General features: G+C 43.9%; 1 protein-coding gene across 1 annotated transcript in view; it reads left to right on the plus strand.

Moving 5' to 3' along the window:
• COL4A2 (collagen type IV alpha 2 chain) overlaps positions 1–26,557 on the plus strand; it is a 177,164-nt gene that overhangs the window by 118,535 nt on the left and 32,072 nt on the right. The window contains exons 21-31 of the mRNA XM_054970131.1: positions 6,654–6,746; positions 8,183–8,343; positions 8,718–8,790; positions 8,873–8,979; positions 10,402–10,603; positions 13,058–13,117; positions 13,560–13,622; positions 16,128–16,235; positions 17,885–18,106; positions 19,662–19,823; positions 25,322–25,492. Coding sequence (XP_054826106.1) covers positions 6,654–6,746; positions 8,183–8,343; positions 8,718–8,790; positions 8,873–8,979; positions 10,402–10,603; positions 13,058–13,117; positions 13,560–13,622; positions 16,128–16,235; positions 17,885–18,106; positions 19,662–19,823; positions 25,322–25,492 — 1,422 coding nt within the window. The remainder of the gene's footprint in view (positions 1–6,653; positions 6,747–8,182; positions 8,344–8,717; positions 8,791–8,872; positions 8,980–10,401; positions 10,604–13,057; positions 13,118–13,559; positions 13,623–16,127; positions 16,236–17,884; positions 18,107–19,661; positions 19,824–25,321; positions 25,493–26,557) is intronic.

Raw genomic sequence — 26,557 nt, forward strand, 5'->3', positions numbered from 1 at the left:
TTGTGTACAGTCACTCCGAGTTTGCATTTGAAGGTGAGGTATTAGCTAGATTCCAGATACGCACTGCAAATGTTCACAGTCCTCAGTCTTATGACACGCACTATTCATGGATAGATTTATTGTTAAAAACAGAAAGTTTTGTCTGGTGCAATGGTTCCTCAAGTCAAGAAAGGTAGAGGAAGAGGCTGTGTGCAGGTGATAGTTGCTTTCAGATCTGAAGGAGTGGGTGATCCACAAAAGTTAATCCTGGGGCCACTGGACTTTTATTTTGCTACAGCCAGGGCTTTTTTTCAGATGGAACGCGGTGGAACGGAGTTCCGGAACTTCTTGAAAATGGTCACGTGGCTGGTGGCCCCGCCCCCTGATCTCCAGACAGAGGGGAGTTTAGATTGTCCTCTACGCTGCTCCAGGCAATCTCAACTCCCCTCTGTCTGGAGATCAGGGGGCGGGGCCACCAGCCACGTGACCATTTTCTCTGAGGGCAACCCACTGAGTTCCACCACCTCTTTTCCCAGAAAAAAAGCCCTGGCTACAGCAGACTAACACGGCTACTCCTTTGCAAGTATCATAGTGCAGTCACACACATTGCTAATAGATGTGATATAGTGATTCAAGCAGTACCTGGGAAGAATCCAGAGTAGCTAGTTTGCTGGTTCAGGGGACAGGTGCCGCATCCGCCTACTGGACAATACCTGTGGTTCATAATACACGCCATCCTGTTGTTATCAAGAGTAGCTTTCTGTACTGTTTTTAAAGGTTTCCAGGACTGTTTTCAGACTACAAGGTGATGAGTGCGTGCCAAATATCTATATTCATACTTCGATAACCAGAGGTGGATTAAGACATGCTGAGACCCTAAGCTATTAATAAGCACCACAGCATGACCAAAAAACGCCCTCAAGCATAACTAACTTAGGGCCAAACTACACAATATGCCTGACATATGTGAGCTACCAGACTGGGAGTCAAGCATACATTGGAGGAACTCGCCTTAAGTGTTGCGCATTTGCTTGGGGCTGCAAGGGACCACTGCTGGGGTGGGGGGAGTAGGAGCTTCTGGTTCCCCTCTCACCTGGTTTTCACCGTCCAAAAGGGGGGCGGGTTTCATCCCATTTCTCTGGTTCCACATGTCCTTCCTAGGACACGTAGAGGCAGAGAAGAGGGGCAAACAGCCCCTCTGCTGCCGACACCCTTTTTGTAAGTGAGAGAGAAACTGGAAGGTCCTTCTCAGTGATTGCTGTGCTCCGTCACAGAGTCCAGCAAACAAGTGCTTTTTAAAGTGAGTTCCTCCCGTGTACATCTGACAGAGCGTCTGGTTGCTGGCCCGTAACCTAGTTGACACAAGTCAGGCGTATCATGTAATTACTCTGTTAGTTTGTGTGTAAATCCAACCCTGGATCTAACCCTTTAGAAAGGATCCGAAATACAAATGGCACAGGCCTCTCACCCTCTCTCACTTGCTCTGTCACTTAAGAGCTTTTCCTTCTGTTTTTTAAAACGTCGTCTTTAGGAGAGAAATCTATTAGACCACAAGTCGTGATCTGCTTTAGTCAATTTTGCCACTCCATTGACCTGGAAACTTGAATAGGCACTTATCTTAATGGTATAGCTCAGTATTTATGACAGAACTGTCTGTGTAGAAAGCAGAGATAAACAAATGGAGATTACAGGTGGTTATTCCGTTGGGCTAATAGACATGCCTCCTCCCTTGTTGCTATGGAAGCTCTGTATTTTTTAAGGTTGCCAACAGGCCTGGAGGGAGAAAAATGTCCTCTTAAAAGAGATTTAATGTCTTGAAATGGGCAGCTGAAGCTTTTCATGGCAGAGAGGTAAACCACATCACCTGGTAAATAACATCTCATTAAGCCACGGTCATTTTTCTTGGAGCCTTCTGGCAACCCTAATGTTCATAGGTTATTAACTAGAGAAGTTCATCAAAGAAACCAGCATAAAAGATGTCTTGGAGACAAAACAGGAACATCTGTCTTCTAGACAGTCCCTTCTAGATAGTACCAATATGGGGAACAACTTCTGGAAACTTCCCTTAGTTTTTTCTTGCCGTAGAGTAAGTACGGCTTTTTTTTCTGGGAAAAGAGGTGGTGGAACTCAGGACCGCACAATTACTCCACTTTGGGCCAGCTGGAACAAGGGGGGAGTTTTTTAAAATTTAAATTGCCCTCCGTGAAAATGGTCACATGGCCAGTGGCCCCGCCCCCTGATCTCCAGACAGAGAGGAGTTTAGATTGCCCTCTGCACCAGCGGAGGGCAATCTAAACTTCCCTCTGTCTAGAGATTAGGGGGCGGGGCCACTGGCCATGTGACCATTTTCAAGAGGTGCCAGAACTCCGTTCCACCATGTTCCCACTGAAAAAAAGCCCTGGGAGTAAGGATAGTATTGCTATGAGATTACAGTCCAGTTACAGTAGATGGGCCTTTCCTGTGTTTTTGTCAATCCTTCTGAAGCAGGGCCTTTGACAAAACAATGTTAATGTTTCTTAATGACTCTGGAGGTTTTCTGAATAGCAATTCACCTGCAAAGAGGAGGGGTGATTAAATGTTTAAAGCATTAATACACCTGCCTTTCTCCCAAGGAACTCAGGACCCATGGCGGGTTACAACCATATAAAATATAAAAACAATTAGATATAGGCAAGCATTAAAACATCAAACATAAAATAAACATAAAATAAAAAATAAAATTAAACACCAAAACAAAGATACTTCTTTCCCAAGTGGCAGGCTATACCCCACCCCTTTACTCCCCTTTGGCATGGAGAGTGCCCTCAAGTCCTAACTGACTTGTGGCAACCCCTGGCAGGGTTTTCATGGCAAGAGACTAACAAAGGTGGTTTGCTATTGTCTGGCTCGGCAACCCTGGTCTTTGTTGAAGGTCTCCCATCCAATTACTAACCAAGGCTGACCCTGCTTAGCTTCTGAGTGTCAGACTGTGGCATTCCAGTCGGCTAGCTACTGCCTTCTTCCCTTCTGCAAGACGACAGAGTCTCTTGATTTCAAAAGGTTTATTAGAAAACAGCATACAGGCCCTGGGTCCACATTCCAGAACTTAGACCGTTCTGGCCGACCATAGACTTTGCTAGGAATGAGGTACCTGATGAAAGCAATTACATTTCAACCCTTGGGTTCCCATCCTCCCCCCTCAGAGTTCCCAGCGCTGAGAGTGCGGAGACGAGGAAGCGGGAACCTCAAGGTCGGAGCTGCAGACATAAGATAAACTTGCATTCTCTCCCACAGAAGGAGCTGTCCGGCAATGCCTGGAAGGAAGGAGAGGCTAACAACTAATACATTAACATGGCGTAACTGTTGTTCAGTACTCAAAACATGGAAAGGAATAAACTAGACGGCTATACAGTTTAACATAGCAAATTCTAGACATGATGTATAAGAAAGACACCACATTGTTCAGGTGAAGAACTCTGCCAATGAGATCCTGACACTGAGATCTGATGAGATCAGGCTCACCTGGGCTAAGGTCAAGGCTTACTCCCCTTTAGGCTGCTCCAAAATCTCTGAGGAATAACTCTGTCTTGCTGCCTTACGAGAAAGCCAGGAGGATGGATTCCCTCTGACCTCTTGCAGCATTGGGAGGCTGTTCCACAACCACAGGGAAGCCACTGGAAAAAACCTGAGCTTGGGCAATAGCGGACTGCATCTTAGACAATGAGGGTACAGCAAATTAACCTTGATGGGTACAGTGGAGATGCCGCCACATAGGAACATACAGGGAGAAGCTCTCCTTCAAGAACAAAAAGTGCTACAAACACAAAATGAAAAATTTTTGATTGAAAGAAAATTTTAAAAACCTGACATTCATTTTACTAAACATTTCTTTTAACCTAACACAAATAAAAGATTAAATAAGATCCTGAGATGATCGTAACAGAATTGGCTGAGCATGTCCGTTCAGTGCCACCCTGAATTCCATCCTGGGAAGCAGTGAAAAGGCAGCTGGCACTGTTGGTGGAGATGCCAACACACAGAAAAAGTTTGGAAAGAAGTGATAAGCCAAATTCAAGACATAACAGGATATAAAATACCCCTTAAACCAGAAACATTATTTCTTGACCAGTGGAACGATGTATCAGTTCCTCAAATCAGACGTGACCTCATAAACAACCTACTAGCTGCAGCTAAAAGTGTAATTGCAGCTAATTGGAAATCACATCACCCACCGACAATAGCAAACTGGCTCGTAAAAATCTGGGAGAAAAGATTAGAAAAGATCAATGATAAAATATACCCAACAGAATACTTTCCCAATGCAACAGAATTTCTGGAAAAATGGTTCCCCTTCTTTGAGTTTATTACAATCAGGGTTTTTTTTCAGTGGGAACATGGTGGAACAGAGTTCCGGAACCTCTTGAAAATGGTCACATGGCTGGTGGCCCCGCCCCCGATCTCCAGAATGAGGGGAGTTTAGATTGCCCTCCGCACCGCTCCGCAGAGGGCAATCTAAACTCCCCTCTGTCTGGAGATCAGGAGACGGGGCCACCAGCCATGTGACCATTTTCTCTGAGGGCAACCCACTGAGTTCCACCACCTCTTTTCCCAGGAAAAAAGCCCTGATTACAATCAACAATACCCAACCCCTTACAAGATCATTTCAAACAATTCTAAGCTTATAAGATTAATTAAAATAAAGACCTATAATTTAAGCTAGCTTTACAATACTATTTGAATATATATAAGGAAATAATATAATTCTGTGTTACTTTTACTTTTAAGTATTATAGTAAATAAAAAAATAGACAATGAAGACAATAAGAACAGAATTGATGTAAATAGTTTATTTTTAAGTGTAAATTGGTTATGTTAGGAAAACTTGGAAATTGTAACAATATGTTTGTATATTGCATCTTATAAATAATTTTTTTAAAATGTTTCTTGTTATGTATTGGGCTCAGGGCCTCTAATGTTTTCTGGCTCACCTTCCCCAGCCTATCTGCGAACAACAGGGTGTTCCAAACTAAGGGGAGAGGGGTGTTGTGTACTGGGCTGAGTTGGCCGAGCAAGGCCTCTAAGGTATTTACTGTATTGATTGTAATGCACTATACTGTGTTGAGCTTAAGGTTCAGTCAAGGCTCCCAATGCCTGCAGTTCTCATTGGTCCATAATCCCTGCAATATCACTGGTTACTTTTTCAAGGCAGCAGCCAATCGGTCCTCAATAATAAAGACCAATCAGTGGCCTGCCTACTTCATACATTGTATATAGTTTATGCAAATGATGGTATTGTAAACTATGTGTTCTCATTGGCTATCAGTTATTCTTGGGGTGGAGCTGCTGTATATATATTGAGGGCTTCTGTTCAGTCTGTGAGTGTGTTGTGTTCCTGCTAAATAAAGAGCTGTTGAATTACCTCATGTCTGAACCCACTATTTAACACTTTTAAAAAAGGCAGCTGGGAACCTGAAGGATCTGTTATCGTTGTGTGAAGAAATGTGTACCTGGGAATGGGACAAGGGCTTTAAGCAAAAGGGCAAGCTCTGACTGTAATTGACAACCTGAATGAAAATTGCAGAAGGAGTGCATACGTTTATTCTCTTTTCTTTCCAAAAAGAGATCGTTTCAAACGGTCTTGGGGACCAGATTTTCTTTGTGAGGGGGTGATACTCTGTGCTTTCTCTCTGTGGTTTTGTCTAGATGGAAATTGGAGCTTTTGACAAAGGAAGGTTAAAAATGCTTAATGGTGAACGTTTCCTGCATAGGATGGAGAATAGAGCAGTTTTTAGGAGATGAGGGATTTAGAAAACAGGAATTGTCAGTTGAGAAGATACGGAGGGACAAACCACACATGAATTGGGAAAAGCACAATTGAATCGCTCGCATTTGGGGGGGGGGGGGGCTAATGGCAATTTTGAGGTGGTGTTTGAATCAGGAAGGCCATCACAAGAGAAAGGGTTAAAAAACAGTCCTCCAGTGCCACTGCACTGGAGACCTCCCTCGCTACCCCAGCTGCTTTAAAGTAATAAATGAAAACATCAAGAGATACCATTATGGGTCTCCCACATCACGTGTTGTTGTCCCAGCAGCAAACGAGAACATGGCCGTTTCCACACTACTCACCTTCATCCGGAACACTGTGGAACGTTGTGAAAGAAATGCGGAAGATAGCATCTTCGCACGTGAATTTTGTGCGATGTCGCGCAAAACTTGCATGAGAAGACGCTATCTTCTGCATTTTTTTTGCAATGTTCCACAGCGTTCCGGATGAAGGTGAGTAGTGTGGAAACGGCCCATGTTTGCTGAAGATGGAACACCTTGGGGGACAGAGTTCTTCTTTGGACCTCTGGCGCTGGGTAGCAGAGGCTCTTTTGTTTTTGAAGTGTCTCTACAATTATAAAGCAAATATTAAGTTATGCTCCAGTGTTTGTTCATCGAGACAAAACAAGACCCAGTGAAGTTGTACAACCCTCATCTCATTTATCTTTCTTTCATGCTTCAGTTCAGCTTCCCTAGATGGGAAAGAGAGAGTCCTCCACTGCCATTACTCTTCCTCTCACCTTCCCAAAATCCAATAGGAAAGTGCAATGAGGATGGATTGATGTTGGTATGATAAACTGGTTTTTTCCATTGAGACATTGGAAAGGCCAGTCATGAGCTACCTCTAATATTCTAGTTTTCCATTTCTACAGAGTATTCTGTTGGGCTGAAGGGGCTTCCTGGATTTCCTGGCCCTGGGGGCAGGCAAGGATTCCCAGGGCCACGTGGACAAAAAGGCTTGAAAGGTAAGCTGCATTTTAACTCGTCTACTGCAAATTGTCTTGCGAGCAAGAAGCCTGATCAGAGTCAAATCCTACCTGCCCATTACCTTTTCTTCCTGCTTTCAGACCTTGGCCGATTCCAGACGGCCCTCCCCATGCCGAAACGTCTCGTGGAAAACGCGAAATTTCGCGTTTTTCGCGCGACAACGCGCGACGTTTCGGCATGGGGAGGGCCGTCTGGAATCGGCCCTTCTTACCAAAAAACGTATGCCGCCAAATTTTTCTACAACACAGGTCTTTTGCTGTCCCTCTTTCCCAGCTATTTCTCCATGCTTCTTCCTTCACAGTGTTTTTTAAAAATTGTTTTCATTCTTCCATGAGGGTAGGATTTGTACAATTTAGCTTCTAAACTTTCGATAACCTCGACGGCTTCTTAATTACATCAGCTACATCATTTTTAAAGCAAATCTAAAATGAGCTAGTTCATGATATCCCAGAACCTGTCACGCCAACTGATCTCAACTTTTCCTTCTGCATATTGCATCTAATTTCCTAGAGGATGTACAGGAACAAATTCAACATTATATCAGAGAGAAAAATGGGGGAAACTGAAGCACACAGAGCCAAGCTACAAGTGACGCCTTACCCAGGTTGGACACTTGTCAGCTTACCTCAAGTTTTGATGGGAAATGTAGGCGTCCTGGTTTTACACCTTGGCTCTCCATTACAGCTGCAAGACCAGGATGCCTACATTTCCCATCAAAACTTGAGGGAAGCTGACAAGTGTCCAATCTGGGTAAGGCGTCACTTGTAGCTTGGCTCTCAGTTCCAAGAGACGACAAGTATATGAATGGAAAATGAATAAAATGAACAAAAACCCTCTTCTGCAAAACAGTCTCAAAAGGGAGCTATTGGGAGCAGAGCATGATGGCTGTTTTTTCCTTTCCTGTTGCAGCTTTTCCCTGCCCAGGTCTCTCTGTGTGTGTTTGTGAGTTCAATGTGTGATTGAGTCCAAAGGATGCTCTTTAGGGCACAGCCTCAGCATGCAAACGGCAGGTTGAACTCAGGCCCCCTTTCTGGTCCATCGGATGTAACATTAAGGAAGCCACAGTGTTTGCTCCTTTTCAGTTCACATATGCTTGTGTACAGGGCTTTTTTTCTGGGAAAAGAGGTGGTGGAACTCAGTGGGTTGCCCTCGGAGAAAATGGTCACATGGCTGGTGGCCCCGCCCCCTGATCTCCAGACAGAGGGAAGTTTAGATTGCCAATCTTTAGATTGCCAATGAAGGCAATCTCAACTCCCCTCATTCTGGAGATCAGGGGGCGGAGCCACCAGCCATGTGACCATTTTCAAGAGGTTCTGGAACTCCATTCCACCACGTTCCAGCTGAAAAAAAGCCCTGCTTGTGTATATGTTTTTTATCTCTCAGAAAAAGATGGGACATGTATTTTTCCCTACAGGTGAGGCAGGGGATTGTATTTGTGGAGGTGATGAAGGAAGAAGGGGCCCTGCCGGGGAACCAGGACCCCCAGGTTTTCCAGGCCCAGGGGGACAACCTGGGAGAAAGGGAGAAACCGGCAATCAAGGCCCTCATGGTGTCCCTGGATTTTCCGGTGAAAAAGTATGATTTTTGTGATACTTTCACATTTTCCATATTGAAACATATATAAGGAGGCATCACACATATAAAGAGTAACAAAATTCTTGAACATTGAATGACTGCATTTAACAAAATAGATATTCATTCCTGGATTTTTTTCCTTTTCTCTCATTTAAAAAATTAAGTGCCCAAGGAACGAATAAAGCAAAGAACACAGTTCTGACTTTCTTGGAAAGATTATTATTCTCCGTTGCCTTTGAACATTAATTTCGTACGTCATGGGCACAAGTTCATCACACCAATCCCTGTACAGAAACAGAAAGGAGCTTCCTCTTTCGATGTCGCATCTGTTCCTAGGTCGACTACAGTTAACTTGTTTCTCTTAACACAAACAGGGATTAGCTGGACTGCCCGGACTACCTGGACCACGAGGCCCAAAAGGGGATGCCCGATATGTAACACAAAGAGGTCAGCAATCAGTTTTCCTTTGAATGCTGCATACTTTGTAGCACCACGTGGTTTGTATCTCACAGAAGGCATTTTCCCCCAGGTATAAAGGGAGACCAGGGAATCCCTGGGGCTCCTGGAGTGAAAGGAGAAGATGGTTTACCAGGCAGAGATGGGGAAGATGGTTTACCAGGACTTCCTGGGCTTCGTGTAAGTAACCGTGGAAGTTTTCCTATGGGGGGACTCCCACTGTGCTTGCTGCTCTTGCCACCCCCCTCACTCCCTCCACCTTTTCTCCGTTACATCTGCACAAAAGCAAAAATGTGACAGCAGTTTTGCTCTGATCCTGGACCACCCCCACACTCTTTTTTCTGTCCCTCTTAGGGAGCATTTGCTTTACTCTCTTGGGTACCCACCTGGTGCCCGGATTTAAGTGAACAGCACGTGCAGACTCTCATTTGACATTGCTAGCTTGTTTGGGGGTTTTCATGATCTTTTTTTAACCTGTAGTATACGTTAGCATCATGAGCTGATAGGCACACATGTATTTTGAGCCAAAGGATTGTAAGTTTGGGGGGCATCACTAGAAATCAGAGTTCTTTCTGCATATTTTGAGACTTTATTCTCCACCACCATCCTCCCACTGGCAATCGTGGTTCATCCTGGTGATGCTTGGAGAGGATAATGGCTCTGAGTACTGAATGAAGTCCCTACACTGAGATTCCACTGCTAGGCACGTTAGGGGCATTTGCTGCTGTGTTCAAAGCTCAGGTATGGGTGCCTGAAGAAATCTGTCCTCCACCTCAGGGCTAACCCAATAATCTCTCCTACAGTAAGAGCCCCGTGGTGCAGAGTGGTAAGCTGCAGTACAGCAGCCCAAGCTCTGTTCACAACCTGAGTTCGATCCTGGTGGAAGTACAAGTAGCCGGCTCAAGGTTGACTCAGGGCCAAACTACAAGTGACGAATGACACTTGAACGGCAAGTGTATTCCTCCCTGTTCACTTGCTCTCCACTCGATCCACTTGCTGTTCAAGTGTCATTCGTCACTTGTAGTTTGGTCCTCAGCCTTCCATCCTTCCGAGGTCAGTAAAATGAGTACCCAGTTTCCTGGGGGTAAAGCGTAGATGACTGGGGAAGGCAATGGCAAACCACCCCGTAAAAAGTCTGCCAAGAAAATGTCATGATGTGACGTCCCCCCATGGGTCAGTAATGACTCGGTGCTTGCACAGGGGTCTGCCTTTCCCTTTCCCTTTAATCTCCCCTACACACAGTTTCCTCTTTTGTTAGAGTCAGTGGACACAATAACAAAACAAATGGCTCCTTCTGGAAGAATAAGCAGGAAGACAACCGATTTTGAGAACATGGAGCCTTTTGAACCCATTGGCTGGGACACCCCAAAGAGCAATGCAAAGGCGACAGGCTGGCAGCCCCCTGGAGTTGGCCAGATTTCCAGAAAGACAAAGCGCTTGCCTTCCATTGGACTGATTCAGTGAATGACAGGCCTTCTGTCTGCTGCCTGTGGCTGATGGCCACAGATTCACCTTGGTTCTGAGTTCAAGACAGCTCTAAAGGACAAATAGATAGATGAGCTTTATGTAAGCAGGACGGTTTGTATTTACTGTCTCTTGCAGGGTGATGGTGTAAGAGGTGCCGTAGGGGACCCTGGAGAGCCAGGACCGCACGGCCCTAAGGGCTTTCCAGGTGAAGTGGGTCTGCCTGGGGTGAGCTTGCCCGGCCCCAAAGGATATCCAGGTCCTGCAGGTGACGTTGGTGCGTTTGGAAGTCCTGGTTTTCAAGGCCCTCCAGGTCCTCCTGGGGCTCCTGCAGAAATAGGTATGTGCAAACATTCCTACAGTAACAGCTGTTGAATCACAAGCAAAACTGCTGTAAAGCCATTTGGGCACAGAATGCTCTTGTGGAGTGTTCAGAGAGTACAGAATGGGACAGCTATTCTCCACCCTACCCGAAACATCAATGGATGGTTGAGAGAACCTTGTACTTAAGGCTCCTGGGTTCTCTGTTGCCTTCTGGTAACAGTCTCTGGGTTTGATCTACAAACTCATTGCAGCTTATACATCACTTTGAGGACACTTCTCTTCCTGTTTGGTCAGTCCAGAGTCTAAGGAGCCCTCCTCAAACTGAAAAGATTTCCAAACCTTCTTTTGGAGGAAGGCTCCAATCTTGGCTTAGCAGTATGCCACACTCCACGCAGATGCTGCCGTGACTCAGTGATCCTCCACAAAAGAGTTTCCTAAGGTTGTTGGGCATTCATGGTTGTGAAGTTAGCCAGCTCTTATGTTCTGCTGTGAGGAAAGGGATCGTTTTAGAATGAGGCCATTCGTTGGCCTCATGAATGGATGGCATTCCATATGACATCACGTATGACATCACGACTGTTTGTTCCTCTCCTGTATTTCCAGCACTCACTTTGAAACTTTCCCCAGATGGATTCTTTCGTTCGTTCGTTCGTTCGTTCGTTCGTTCGTTCGTTCGTTTTCTTTCTTTTTCTTTCTTTCTTTCTTTCTTTCTTTCTTTCTTTCTTTCTTTCTTTCTTTCTTTCTTTCTTTCTTTCCAATTCATTAATTGTTATTATGGTTCATAACCAGCACATATCGATTTAACAAATTATACCAAAGAAAAACAATAGTGAATTTACAGACATGAGTATAAAAATATTACAAGTTTAAAAACAAGACTCAAGAATAGGAAATAAAAAAGGCGGTGGGGAACTCCCATTCATGTATCCAATAGCTTCTGTAATCGTTCTTTGTGAATTCTATAAACTACAGCAAAAAATCAGGCGCAAGCCAATGAAAACTGAAGAATTGCATTAGATAAAAACTTCTTAGTGATTTCCAAGCAGGGTATTTAGAATATCTCCTAAGCAAAGGTTGTAGGATCTTCACACGAGCATCCTGATAAAAAGAAGCAATGAAGCATGATACGCTCGATTGTCTCAACCTTGCCTACTCTGTTAAGGGCAGACCATTTTGAAACTTTCCCCGGATGGGTGGGTGGGTGGGTGGGTGGACGTACGGGTGCTTTCTTTCTTTCTTTCTTTCTTTCTTTCTTTCTTTCTTTCTTTCTTTCTTTCTTTCTTTCTTTCTTTCTTTCTTTCTTTCTTTCTTTCTGCCTGTGTAGTCTTGAGTACCTCCAGTTGATTAAAAATCAAAGCGTGGCTTCCCCATTTCAGCACAAGAGAACTGCATTGCATGGAGATGAACATAGCATCAGCCCTTTGGAACATTGCTTCCTCCAGACACCCCCAGACCGGCAGCTCTCCAGCTGTGAATTTGCCCCAACAATTCTGGGCATGACCAATTTACAGGAGCACTGCTTACATTTTTAAGTTGAGCAGATTTCCCCATTGCTAGAGATAGTTTGGGGGGATCACGTTCAATTGAGCACATAATTAGAAGCCATTTGTTGGAGGAGTATGATGCATAATATCACAGCCTTCAGATAAAATTTGCTGGAAAAGCCTTGTTAATTTTAAAGAACCACCAAAGGCTCCCTGAAGAGTTTGAAATCTGGCCATGATTGGAGAAGTCTGGATTCTCTTGTTTTGTTTATTATAATGAAAACAGTTTGGGTCCAGAATAGCTGAAGAATTGCTGGCTCGCATAGGACCAAGTGTTCTAAAGAGGGGACCCTCTTCTTTTGGTGCCCCAATCAGAGGTTAGATGGATGGTCACCTAATATATATATTCTACGATGGTTCCTCAACCAGGGATCTTGGTCCCCTAACTGTACACTTGGAACTTGGCCTTCATATCTCTAGGTTCCAGGGCTTTTTTTCAGCTGGAACACAGTGGAACGGAGTTCCGGAAACTCTTGAAAATGGTCACATGGCTGGTGGCCCCACCCCCTGACCTCCAAACAAAGGGGAGTTTAGATTGCTGTGGTGTGGAGGGCAATCTAAACTCCCCTCTGTCTGGAGATCAGGGGGCAGGGCCACCAGCCATGTGACTATTTTCTCCAAGGGCAACCCACTGAGTTCCACCACCTCTTTTCCCAGAAAAAAAGCCCTGCTAGGTTCTAAGTTGAAACTTCTATAATTATCTAAGTTTTGGTTGAATTTGTTGATTTTTTCATATCATATGCTGATATTATTTAATACATGCTGTACATTCATTAGTTTTTCTGATTTGTATGTTTTATTGTTTCATAAATTTGATTATTTATATAATATGACTTACATGATTTTCTTAGAAGCTTGTCGCTGAGAGGTAGGATATAAATTCTTTAAACGTAATTTTTTCTCCTCTCCTTTTAACTTCCTTTGAGATTGTGGACAAACAGTGCAAGTCTTTTTGCCTGGAAACAAGACTGAGCCACCACGGTCAGGTAAAATGAATGTATTAAGTTCCTTTTTAAATGAATGAGAGGTGGGACAAAAAGATATTAGGGCTTCTAAATTGCTGGGTTGAGGAAGTGTATTTTGCATATCTAATTGGGCTCCAATTTCACAAACCAAGATTTGGCTTAATAAAATGAACTAGTACTACTATGCAACGAAATCTAGTGAAGAGAATTCTGCAACTTCTTTTTTTCTTATTGAGGAGGCTCAATAAAGATACATAGAAGGGCTGGCGTCTATTCTGCTTTAAAGAATATCGTCACTTTAAATGTTAGAAGAGGAATTGTTCCCTTCCCTTCTCTTTCTCATGCTGGGCTTCAGGGCATGCTTGTCCATATGTCCTTATGCTTTATGACAAGTGTTTTTGCTGAGCAGTGGATTCTCTTTCATGGACCAGAACCATTCAGTCTATGTTGTTTGTCTCTGTAGGTACCGGTTGCCCTACAGCCCCAAAAGGGTCTCCAGGAAGTCCAGGATTACCAGGACCAAGAGGTAAAATTCTCCCTTCATGTTGGATTTGTTTGTTAATCAATGCAGGCACAGCTAGGTGTGATGCTGTTCCTGGGTCCATTTTGTAGTGTCGGAAAAGCCATTTAAGAGCACTGCAGGGGGGGGGGGCTAATTCTGGAAGGGGCCGCTGCAGCATAGGCGGAGGAAGGGATCTTTCCTCACTCTGTGCTGTTTTTCCAACCCCAAACAACTCTGGGACATGTGTATTAGTAGATGCTCCCCTCCAGCACCACATTGAGTTGGAGAAAAAATGTGGGGGAGGTCGGAGTCCCTCCTCTGTCCAAACCCTGTTGGTCCCAACCAGAACTGGGCCCCCATGACTGTCTTAAATGGCTGGGAGTGTCCAAAGGTCATAGATTTTTGGGAAAAGGTACGGGGAAAAATAGCATTGGTATGTAAGGTCAACCTTAATATAGATGTAGATCTATTATTCATGGGTGTATTGGGAAACATTAGAATTGAGAAACAAAACCAGGATATTTTCAAAGCAATGTTACTAGCTGCACATGCAGTGATTGCATACGGTTGGAAGGAGAAGTTAAAATGGACCTTAGAAAGATGGAATGATTACTTGTATGAATATATTCAATCGGATATGTTGGAATGTCTAAAAAAAGATAAGGCATGGGATGGAAAAATGGAGGAGATAAAAGATAAATGGTCTGTATATTTTCAATGGGTATATAATGGAGAAGCCAATACAACTATATTTGGAAAATTGGAAAAAATGTGCTCGTGGCTAAAAATTTAATTTGTAGTTATAGGATGGCCACCTTGCGGGGTTGGGGAGGGTTACAAAAGGGGTAAAAGATGTATCATAGGAGAACTGCGACTGTATTGAAATGTAATAATATGTGATGCATTAATTTTTTTTAAAAAAGACTGTCTTAAATGGCTTTCCCAGTACTACAAAATGGAGGTGTGTCCCAGAGCTGAACCTGGGGACAGCAACACATCTAGATTTGCCCTGAGAATGGAGATGCTGGCTAAATTGTTCAGTGGTATCCTCATAGCTGAATGATGGTTGTTGAAGCTTCCTTTCTGTATTCTAATTTTTTCTCCCTAAGTTCACTTAGTTGTTGATTGGTTTAGTTACTATATTGTCTTATGGTTTTCAAGCCATGTTGTCAACTGCTTCGTGAACCTGCTGTAGCACAATGGTTAAGCGGTTGGGCTGCGAATCAGCACTCTACTGGTTCAAATCCCACTACTGCCATGAGCTCAGTAGGTGGCCTTGGGTAAGCCACTCCTCTCAGCCCCAGCTCCCCTGCTGTATTGTGGAGATAATAATAACACTAACTTGTTCACCACTCTGGGTGAGGCACTAATCTGTCTAGAAGAGCGGTATATAAGTGCAGTTGTTGTTGTTATTACAAATATCTAAAAATAAATAAAATTCATGTGTTATTAAAATGTTCCATAACTACAAATATTAAGCTATGTAGACCAGCACTGGGGTAACAAAGGTTGAGTTTAAAGTAAATTCATATTGCCCATGTTTTATAATAATGCTATAACTCTAAACCCAGGATAATTCTTTGTATGCAGTATCTGCCACAAAATAAACTACACTGTATTTGTTTTATGTACCCTTAGAATTAACATTCAAACCAAATTTCTAAAGCATCTGGCTGTCATTTAGGGAGATACAGTCATTTAGGGAGTATGTGCATTTCTTATAGCACAATCACAGTTCTTAACTTGTTTATTGTCCAGAACCAGACAAACCAGCGATCCTATTACAAAGCGGTCACATTCCCCCAAACTGCAAGCAGTTTTGTTTTACACATATACCATTTTTTGTCAAACCTATGAATTTCTCTCCCATAGGTACTGCCACATACACAAAAACATGTTTAAAAAATGCAGTATGGAGGAATGTAGGGTTGCCAGCTCCAAGTTGGGAAATTCCTGGAGATCTAGGGGGTGAAACCTGGAGAAACCTGGAGAAAGTGGTGTTTGGGGAGCGAAAGGCATAATTTCATACGGTCCACCCCCCAAAGTAGCCATTTTCTCCAGGTGAACTGATCTCTGTGGCCTGGAGACCAGATGTAATTCCGGGAGATCTCCAGCCACTACCTGGAGGCTGGCAACCCTAGAGGAATGGGATATGCAACTTAACACATCGTTAAAGCCACGTCAGAAAAAAAGCCCACCTAAACATTACAGCCTTACATTATCACCATCTCCCCTCTCTCCTTTCCCAGTATTAGTCTCCATTTCTTAGTGTAATGTTTTAGCCCCTCCTCCCAGGAAATGACGTCTTTAGTGTCCCGAGGGCCAAGCGGGGAGGAGCCAGGTTGCTACATTGCCTCTGATGGTGGAGTGGCAGGATGGGGGATTCTCCAATAACTCATCCTAGGAGAAGAGGCCTTTAGTATCCTGATGCCCAAACATGGAGGAGCCAGGTGCTTATGTGTTGTCACGTATATGTTCATCTGATTTTTATTTGCATGTGACTTTCGTACCTTATCTTCAAAACTGCAGGTGCAATTGGAGTCAAAGGGTTTCCAGGAGACTTTGGTCTGCATGGCCACAAGGGGGTGAGCGGCCCTTCAGGAGATCAGGGCCCGGAAGGCTTAGCAGGGCAACCAGGTATTGCAAAATTCAGGACATAGGCCGTTTCCACATGTCTTACCTGCCTGTGGAATATCGCGCAAAAGACCCGGAAGACAGCGTCTTCTCACGAGAAATCGTGCCAGGCAGACGCTGTTATCTGGGAGTTTTGTGCGATTTCGCGCAAAACTCCCAGATAACAGCGTCTACCTGGCGCGATTTCATGCATGAAGATGCTGTCTTCCGGGTCTTTCGCGTGATGTTCCACAGGCAGGTAAGACATGTGGAAACGGCCATAGTTTCACATATAGACAAATGAAGGGTTTCTTTGTTTTACTTATGTATAGCATTGACGATTGTACTCTGTTTTTTTTAAAATGTGCCTAAAGAGATATACAGTTAACATGGAAGATATGGATATTTGGATTTGATCCAATAACTGATGTTTGTGCAGAGTCCTGGGTGGGTAAGGGTTTTCTTTCCATGGCCAATTAACGTCTGTTCCAGGTAAATTAGTAGAAATTGTTATAGATGATGGAATTGTTAAGCACACAGAGGAACAAAGCTTGCTGAAAAAAAATCAGCATGGCTTCTGCAAAGAGAAGTTCAGCCTCCTCAACCTGTTGGAGTTCTTCAAGAAAGGGTCAACCAGCAGATATTTTGTACATGGACTTCCAAAAGGTTTTTGACAAAGTAGCAAGGGGGTCGCCTTTGTTAGTCTGTCTTTGCAAAATAAAAGTCCAGTGGCACCTCAAAGAATAACAGTTTTTTTTCCAGAAGAAGCTGTCTTGAGTCACAGTCCACTTCGTCAGGTAGCTATTATGAGGGGAAATCATTCTGGGAAATCTTACTGAGGGGAGGAGTCAAGGCGTGAAGTGAATTTCAGGGAATTCACATGGGATTCACACTTAACCTGTCTACTTCAATCCTCCCTTTTCCCCTTCATTGAGATTTATACTTGAAAGACTCCTAATCTCCTCCCCCTAAACCTTCCTCATAGGATTTCCCAGTATGTGTGAAATGGGATGTTGGATTTAATGGATTAATCCAGCAGGGCTTTTCTTATATTCTTATGAAATGGTTCTGGAACACATATACCAAGAGTCCCTCTGTAAATCAATCTCATATTCTTTCCTAAATTACACCCGCTTGATTTCTTACAACAATGATTTCTTACAACAATGCTCAGATCATGAGAAGGAAGGCAGGAAGAATTACATCAGTGCTTAGTTCTCGCAGCCCCTTCTTACATGCCTAGGGTAAGGCCAATCGCCACCTTGGGTCTAGGTAGCAATTTTCCCCAGGCCACTTTGGCCAGGGATCCTGATGGTGTTTTGCCATCTTTTGGGCATGGAGTAAGGGTCACTGGGCATGTGTGTGCGGGGGGGTGGGGAGGTATTTGTGAATTTCCTGCATTGTGCAGGGGGTTGGACTAGATGACCCTAGAGGTCCCTTCCAACCCTGTGATTCTTCTATGATTCTAACAGGGCATGATCCATGCCAAAGGCAACCACTAAATGCAATTAACCTAGATTAGGAAATACAGTTTGCACAGCTCTAATGATGATCTTAGCCTTTCACAATGTTTTCATAATTCCTTTTTTTATTAAAGATCAGTATAATCAATCATAATTCAATGTAGTAAAAATATCTTCTTCTGCTGAGGATTGTCTTTCTATTCTGGTTAGGATTTCCTGGGCCCAGAGGAAATCCAGGTCTACCAGGATTACCTGGGGAAAAAGGCTTTCTGGGCAGTCCCGGTTTACCAGGCTTGCCCGGTGCTCCAGGGGCAAAAGGAATTACAGGAGATATCCTAGGAGCACAGCCAGGCCTCCCTGGAGATGCCGGTCCACCAGGATTCCCAGGACAGCAAGGCCATCAAGGAGATCAAGGTGTACCAGGATTTAGAGGTAAATTGGGGTTTGGTTAATGGAAAGTTTGAAGACATGGAATGGCATGAAGGCAAATCGAGGATACGTGGTGGCTTTCTCAGAAAGAGACAAGTGCACGTTGGATCTCTGCCACGAGCTTTTGGGCAGAAACAAATCTTTTCACCTACACTCTGTGCATGCTAATAAAATTAAGGTTTGTGATTTAGATATACAGATGCTCAGAACCACTTACAAGGTTGGGTGGCCGTTAGGATGGTCTGCCCCAGGAGACGGGTTGATCTGGACAGCTTACTAATGTCTCAGGGATTTTCTGGTCGCAGTTGATGCCCCTCGACTCCCTTTCCCCTTGATTGGCCTGTAGAATACAGATACGACCCTGGTGGTGGACACGCTTGCTCCGGGGCATCTTCTTCCCTCTGTTAGAGCCCAGAATGCCCCTTGGTTTACCGAGGAGTTCCAGGCAATGAAGCAGTTGGGCAGATAATTGAAGCACAAGTGAAGGAAGGTTTAGAATGTCACCAAACACAGGTGAGAGCGCACTGTCGTGCCTACTTTGTGACAGTGACGGCAGCTAAGCGAGCTCACTTCTCTACCACATCGGCATCCACAGCAATGCTGGCCCGTGGAGCTTTTCTGAGCTGCGATAGGCCTGTTATCCCAGGCCGCTAATAATGATGAAGTGGACAAGCTGATAGAAGTGTGCAGCTCACTAGGTTCCACTTCTGCCCTTCGTAGCTTTATCAAGCCTTGCTGGCTTGGTCAGGTGGGACCAGGAGGGTGTAGTCTTACCTGCTTTGAAAGAGATGGGTTTGAGCCCTTCCTGAAGAGGTCACCCCTGGACTCAAATAACCTATATACCCACCTCCCAGTGGCCAGCCTTCTATTCTTAGGTAAGGTACTGGAGTGGTTGGTGGCTGTGCAGCTTCAACTGATCTTGGAGGAGATGGATCTGGATGCATTTCAGTCTTGATTCAAGCTTGGGTTGGGGGGTGGATTGCCTTGGTTGCCCTGATCAATCAGTCAGTTTGGTGTAGTGGTTAAGAGCGGCAGGACTCTAATCTGGAGAACTGGGTTTGATTCCCCTCTCCTCCGCTTGAAGCCAGCTGGGGGACCTTGGGTCAGTCACAGCTTCTTGGAGCTCTCTCAGCCCCATCCACCTCACAGGGCGATTGTTGTTGTGGGGATAATAATAGCATACTTTGTAAACCACTCTGAGTGTGGCAATAAGTTGTCCTGAAGAGCGGTATATAAATTGAATGTTGTTGTTGTTGTTGTTGTTGTTCACCAGGAGAGTGACAGGGGGATATAATCCATTTTCCCAAAATTCGGAGTTTGGTTATACTCATATTATACTCATAATATTAGTGAGAAAAATCCTTTATTGTTAGCTAAGAATTCAGGGCTCACAAGGTATATAATTTTTCCAGCACAGACACCAATACTGCTTTTGTCTTCTGACCAAAGAGAGGCCCAAACAGAAGAGAGGTGCAGCTTCCATTTCCATACCCTTCAGGGTCACTGTTATTGTTTTCAGATTGTTATTGCTGGTGACTTCGTTTATATTTATTTTTAGGCAGTGATGGGATTCCGGGGCCACCTGGAATCAAAGGACATCGTGGATTTTCGGGTCCTTCTGGCTTGACTGGTCTGCCAGGACCGCAAGGATCTTTTGGATTCCCTGGAATGCCCGGCCCACAAGGATCCATAGGAAGAATGGGTTCTCAGGGATTTATTGGTGAGAAATTGCTCCCAAATTTGATTCTCTTCACTCTTTGCCTGTGTACATTTCCCTGAGAAAGGAGAGACTTATGTTTAAGTCATCAGAGTAGATCACCAGGGCCGATTCCAGACGGCCCCCCCGCCTCGCGCGTCGTCGCGCGTCGTCGCGCAGAAAACGCGAAATATCGCGTTTTCTCACGCGAGTTTTGCACGACATCGCGCAAAACTCGCGCGAGAAAACGCGATATTTCGCATTTTCTGCACGACGACGCGCGACGACACGCGACGTTTCGCGAGGCGGGGGGCCGTCTGGAATCGGCCCAGGATTCCATTCTTCAGTGTCCTTCTCTTAATATTTATTCAGGGATAAACTATCCTTTAATTTTAATACTTCAAACGTTTGTATAGAATAGGCCATTCGCCATGTAAAATCACCAGTGGAAGTGTTCCTGTTGAGCTGAGTATGTTGTCACTTGCAGTGTGTTCCATGAGACCATTCAGATATGTCACTCAAACATTTTGTAACCCATGTGGAGGCTGCTGAACAATGTTCCTACATGCTAGAAAGTAGCTTCAATGTTTGTATGCTACTTACTGTGTGGCTTGGTCCTGTTTTGTGGATAGCCCCCACCCCAAGACCACCAGCCAGTGCGACCAGCCAGTTGAGCTGGCATTTGGACTCTTTTTTAAAAAAAATATATTTTATTGTTTTTAGAAGGTAAGAAAGAGAAAAGAGGTAGGTAAAAGAGTAGAAAAGGAAACAATGCAATTTTGCAAAGTTCATTAAGCTTGCTTGTATCCACATTCTAGTTCTCCAGGTTTATATTTTATCCTAATACAACTTTAACTGTGAATTCTAATATTTCATACAGTGTTGCCTTATTATTAGATTTTAGTCTCTATATTTGTTCTTTATCCATTTATAGAAGGGGTTCCAAGGTGTAGCATAGTCTTCTTCCATTTGTCCTTTCATTAAAGAAGTTAATTTGTCCGTTTCTGCAGTTTCCATTATCTTCACTGTTAATTCCTCTTGCTGCGGTATTGTTTGTCGTTTCTTTTTTTTTTTATAATATTTTTATTTTTTATTAGCTACATTAACTAACAATACAAAGGGAAGAAAGGGAACAAGGGGAGGAAGGAAAAAAAAAACACAACAACTGCAACATGTAACAACTATGCTACACAAAATGTTTTCCCTTCATACTGCCATTATTCAAAAGTTAAAGCTTTATGTTATATTGATGGAGTGGTTGACCTTACTAAATGCAAATTACAATTTAAATTCAAATTAAGTTTTCCTTCCCCTCCTGGGTCCCGGACGCAATTCTCTCTGAGCAACTGCAGCCGCAGTGCTCGTTTCCTCCCCCCCCCCTCAGACTTCTCCTTTTCGTCTTGCTTGGTGCGCTGAAATTCCGGATTTTTATCCTCAAAATCCCTTAGTTGATCTTCTGATAATATCTTGAAAGCTTGATCTTTGTGACTGAACCAGATTCCTTCCGGAAATAACCATTTGTACTTTATTCCACGTTCTCTCAGAAGAGCTGCGAACTTTTTATACTTAAAACGTCTTTTCCGAACTAGAAATGGGACGTCTTTCAATATCTTAACTTTATTACCCAAAAAGTCCAAATCTGCATTGTATGAATTATATAGGATAGTGTCCCGGATCCTCTTAGATGAAAAATCAATGATGATCTCGCGAGGCAGCTGACGCTTCATTGCATATTTTGAAGTAGCCCGACGGACTTCCAAAATGGCGCTTTTTACTTCTTCTTTAGTTGCCCTCGCGGGTGTCGCCAGTAGTTCCGAGACCAGACCCCGTAAATCCTCATTTTCCTCCTCTTTCACATTCTGGAGGCACAAAATTGTCTGTGTTCGTTCCACTTGTAGCCCAATCAGCTGGTTCTCCAGCAGCTTAAGCTCTTTACTCGTAGCCTTCACGAGTGACGCACTTTCCCGAGCAGACTTCTCTGCCCCCCCCCGCTGCTTCCTTAATGGTTTTCACTTCGCTCTCAATTAAGCCCACCCTTTGATCTGTTTCGTTCAGCTTGTCAACAAAGGGTTTTATGGCTTCACCAACCGCCCTCCGCACTACTTCCTCCAACGACTCTCCCTTCAGGGCAGCCGAAACTGACTTGCCCAGAGCGGGACTTAGTTTTTTCGTTGCCATTTTAGGGGGGGGGGGGGAACCGCCAACCAGATTCTGAAACTCAGCGAAGGGGAAGAACGAGCCTTCTTAGCTTCAGATCCCACCACTCCTTCGCGTGCGCTTGTAGTAACAGAAGGGATTCGCTTACTTGCAGGCTTTCGCCTAATTCTGCTCTTTGCCGTTTTCCATGGCCCAGCAGCACTCGAGGTGCCGTGCACGTCTGCCGGCCTCCGTAGGGACAAACGGGCAATTAACCCCCCGCATTGATTCCGGGGGGCTCTTCCCGCAGCGTCCCGGACCCAGCCTCCCTCACTGGGAGTTTTGGGGGCTAATCTTCGCAGATCAGCCGCCCGGACAGGGTGCTCGGGCGCTTCCTCTCGGACCTGCGAAGAGGAGCGTCCGACATGGCTGAGAAAACGAAACCGAATCCGTATTGTTTGTCGTTTCCAATATGACGCAAATAATATTCTAGCTGCAGTTACCACATGAATTGTAAAGCACATCTGTTCTTTACTCATATCTGGCATTGAGCTGGCATTTGGGCTCTTCACGTGGCTGGACTTAACCACAAGAGAGCTACTTCTTTGGACTCCTGTCTCTTGCAAAAGCCTCTAAGCAATGTGATATTTTATTGTATTAAGTAACAGAGGCCGTAATTGACACACAAAGCTGCCTTATACCAAACCAGACCCTTGGTCCATCCAAGTCAGTACTGTCTACTGTTTTCTTTGCCTCCGGAAGGCTCTGTCAATTTCACCTTCCCTTGTAAGAGGCAAAGAGGAAATAAACAAACCCTGGGCAAATGCACATTACTCATTCTAAGTCGCATGTTCCCCGCATTCCCCACGCAATCCCGAGTGCCGGTCACATTACCTCATTAAACAGATGCATTTCATTCGCTTTTCTCCCGAATATGTGGTCGCAGGTTTTCAACGGGAGTTTCACGGTGGCCGTGAACGGGCCAATGCGCAATTTACGTGTTTTTTTTAAAAAACCACCCCCCTTCCTGTCTCTCCGGCCGTTCCGAGAGTTCCTATTGGCTGATTCAACTTGCAAGTGCTCCGTAGTCTGCAAAAGACTGTTTTTGACTTCATAGCATTGGATTTATTGATTATGCTGTTTCTGAATCAAATCTGGTAGTTTGAAAAATCATTTTGGGGTGAATCCATCCTCAGAACGGACTCACGAAACTTCCTTTTTAACTGTTTTTTTAATTATTATTTTATATTACTGTAATATCAAAATTATGAAATATCGAAATTATGACACTCCCAGGAAGTGAAACTTCAGTAAAATTCAGGCACTGAACTGTCCTGCATAGGAAATGCCCACGAAAGCTTCCCACATGCTTCCAAATTTCCAAAAAAGAAACGGGGGAGAGCCATCAGTGCTGTCAGCAGGGGAAAGAGAGGCATCATTATCTTCAATGATGTTTCTTTATAAGGCAAGATCGAAATAACGGAAAAGTGTGCTCAAAAAATAAAAAAATGGGCGGGAAAAAAAGGTCCCGCCCAAAAAAGCAGTTTTCGAGCGGTCGTGTGACCGGAGGGACGCGCGAGAAAGACGGATTGGAAGCAGGAATGTGAACGAAGAGGAAAAAATCGCAGATTGGAGGCAAACAGAAGATATCCGATAAACATGCGGGTAATGGGTGAATGTGGATTTGACCCCTCTGAGCAGCCATCTCCCTGGCTCTGTAGAGAGGGGAAATTGACAAAGGCTTCCGATCTCTTTTAAAACTCAGCTTCCCGGCTAACACTGCACCTCCCTTCACATGCTCCTCCTCGTGTAATTCGTCCCTTGTAGCTTAGCTCTTCACCTAAACTACTTCGCGGAATTTGTTGTGAGGAAAAAATGGAGGAGAGGAGAATGAAGTAAGCAGCTTTTTGTCCCCACTGGGGAGATAGGAGGTATATAAATGAAGTAAAATATAAATAAATAAATGCCTTTTGCACGCCAAGCAGATCTTCCACCACTGAGCCACAGCCCCTCCCCTAATTCTAAAGACATTTTCCTGGGAGTAAGGCCCATTAAATAACATGGAATTTACTTCTGCGTAAACCAGCTTAGGGTTGTTTCCTAATTTATTTATTTATTTATTTTATTCGATTTATACCCCACCCTCCCCACAAATGGGCTCAGGGCGGCTATTAATACTATTAAGCTCACCTATTGAAATAATGTCATCCTCTAGCAAAAGATTTATGCTGGAGATTTGTGTAGATTTATGTTTTAATCTCCAGATGATTTACTCAAGCAGTAAGAGAAACTTGGGGTCCAATCTTGATTAGGAAGCGGGGGGAGGGGTTCCCCCTGTAATTTGGAAAGACTCCGTGAATAGGACCTAATGGTTCATTCCTCATTCTGGTTAGTTGTTTTATTTTTACTTATTTTATTTAAAATTGTCATGTCTGTCTGTCTTCATACATGCCATGATTGTGTTACTGATACTGATATTACTAATGCTGACATTATGCTAAAGTTATGTTACTGTATTGATGTGTATTAATTAATATGCATTCTCTATATATATCTTCCTGCATAACTGTGGTGCAGATGTTGCTAAAGACCCAAACATAGGCATCTCCCTTATCTTAGAGAAATATGCAAGTCTCGGCTAGAAGTAACCTTGAAATGTCTAAATGCCAACCTCAGCTACTAACCCCAAATGCTGGGAATAAGTTGTTGTCTATCTGATTCATAGTCATAACTAAGTTGATTCTCACAGAACCTGTGTAAGATGTGCACCAAAACTCTAACTGTTGCTTGAAGTGCGGGAAAATGAAGTATAACAGAGATCGCCTGACTTGAATTGTCACTTCTGTCAAACTCCATGATGGAGTGCAGACCTGAACTGTATGGATTCTAATAAAGCTACTTCTTATGGAACCAATGTGTGTTCAATACAGATGGGCTTGAGGGATCTACCTGCCAGGGACTGACAAAAACTTTTATTCGTGAGGAGAAAAGCAGGGTATAAATGAAGTAAAATGATAAATAAATAAAATTAGCCGCCTTTCTACCTTATAGGAACTCAAGGCAGCTTACAATATAAATTAAAAAAATCATAAAATGAATAAAAACAATCTCGAAACAGTGTTTAAAAGCACAGTTTAAGATAGCCAATAAACATAGAAATAAAGAAGCAAAGTTAGTTAAAAATGCACCTGAAGAAAAACATCTTCAGCTGCTTCCTGAAGATCAGACACCTCCCTGAGGAAGCTGTTCCGTAATTGTGGGACTGCCATCAAAAAGGCCTCTCTCATCTACCTTATATTCCCTCAAAATGTCCACAGCAGCAGAATTCCATTTACTCTGTCGTATTCAGTGTCTCTTTGCTTTCTTTCCCATGTGACTCTTTACAGGCTCACCTGGTTCACGAGGGGATTCGGGGGATCCAGGAGCACCTGGTCCTGTAGGCGTAAAAGGTCCTTCTGGTACCAAAGGTGAACCAGGTTTCTATGGCGTTAAAGGCAAAGCTGGTGAGGAAGGCCTTACTGGAATACAAGGAATGCCTGGCCTCCCAGGTTTGAGAGGTAATGCAAAAATCTTGAACCCAGAATTGCATGGCTGGCTGCTGTAAGAGAGGCTGGCCTGGAACAGAGGGCCATGGAAAGTTTACAGGGTTGTGTCCTGTATTTTGTTTTTCCCACTCCGTGGCTTGTGTCCTTATTTTTATTGTTTCTGTAAATGTAAATTCTAATTTTCAAAAGTACAACACTTTGTAAATCAAGCATTTAAAAATGAAATCCAGCTTGTTCTTTACCTAAAGTATCAAGGACTCAGCAAGATTTACTATCCTTTCGCCGGGCCTGTTAAGACGGAGATGTTCCATCAGGCATATGGTAGTTGAGGTGGCAGGACCCCTCTTCTTGCTTAGATTGATTTTGTGCAGAGAAAAGTATTGGATTAGTATCTTACCACTAACAAGAACTCATACTTCCCTCTACCCAGTGGGACTCTGCGGCTGATCCATTTTTCTGAACCTGGAAAGAAGAAAGCTGAAGTGGTTAATGAACTTGTTTGCACTGACAAACTTTTGACTGTATGCAGGGCTTTTTTTCAGGGGGAACACGGGGGAACGGAGTTCTGGAACCTCTTGAAAATGGTCACATGGCTGGTGGCCCCACCCCCTGATCTCCAGACAGAGGGGAGTTGACTCCCCTCCCCTCTGTCTGGAGATCAGGGGGTGGGGCCACCAGCCATGTGACCATTTTCTCCAAGGGCAACCCACTGAGTTCCACCACCTCTTTTCCCAGAAAAAAAGCCCTGACTGTATGGTTAGGAATTTTGTTCAGCATTATCTATTGTAATTATTTATTATACTGTTAATTCACTCTTTATTATACTATATGCCCTGTTGCACTTTATTATATTTGAAACTATCAGATTTGCGTGTTTGTTGCTTGCTTGCGTTGGTGAATTGTGATCCCCAGGAGGGTGAAACCCTCAGTGTTGGCCCGTTTAGTGCAGGAAGAACAATGTGACCAGCTGGGTTTTATGAACTGAATCTGGTTTTATTATGCTACCTGTTTTATATTGGGATGTAATCCTCTCTGAGCCTGCTCTGCAGGGAGAGCAGAATATAAATATAATAAATA

The sequence above is a fragment of the Eublepharis macularius genome, chromosome 1 (genome assembly GCF_028583425.1).
Source record: "Eublepharis macularius isolate TG4126 chromosome 1, MPM_Emac_v1.0, whole genome shotgun sequence".
Lineage (NCBI taxonomy): Eukaryota > Metazoa > Chordata > Lepidosauria > Squamata > Eublepharidae > Eublepharis > Eublepharis macularius.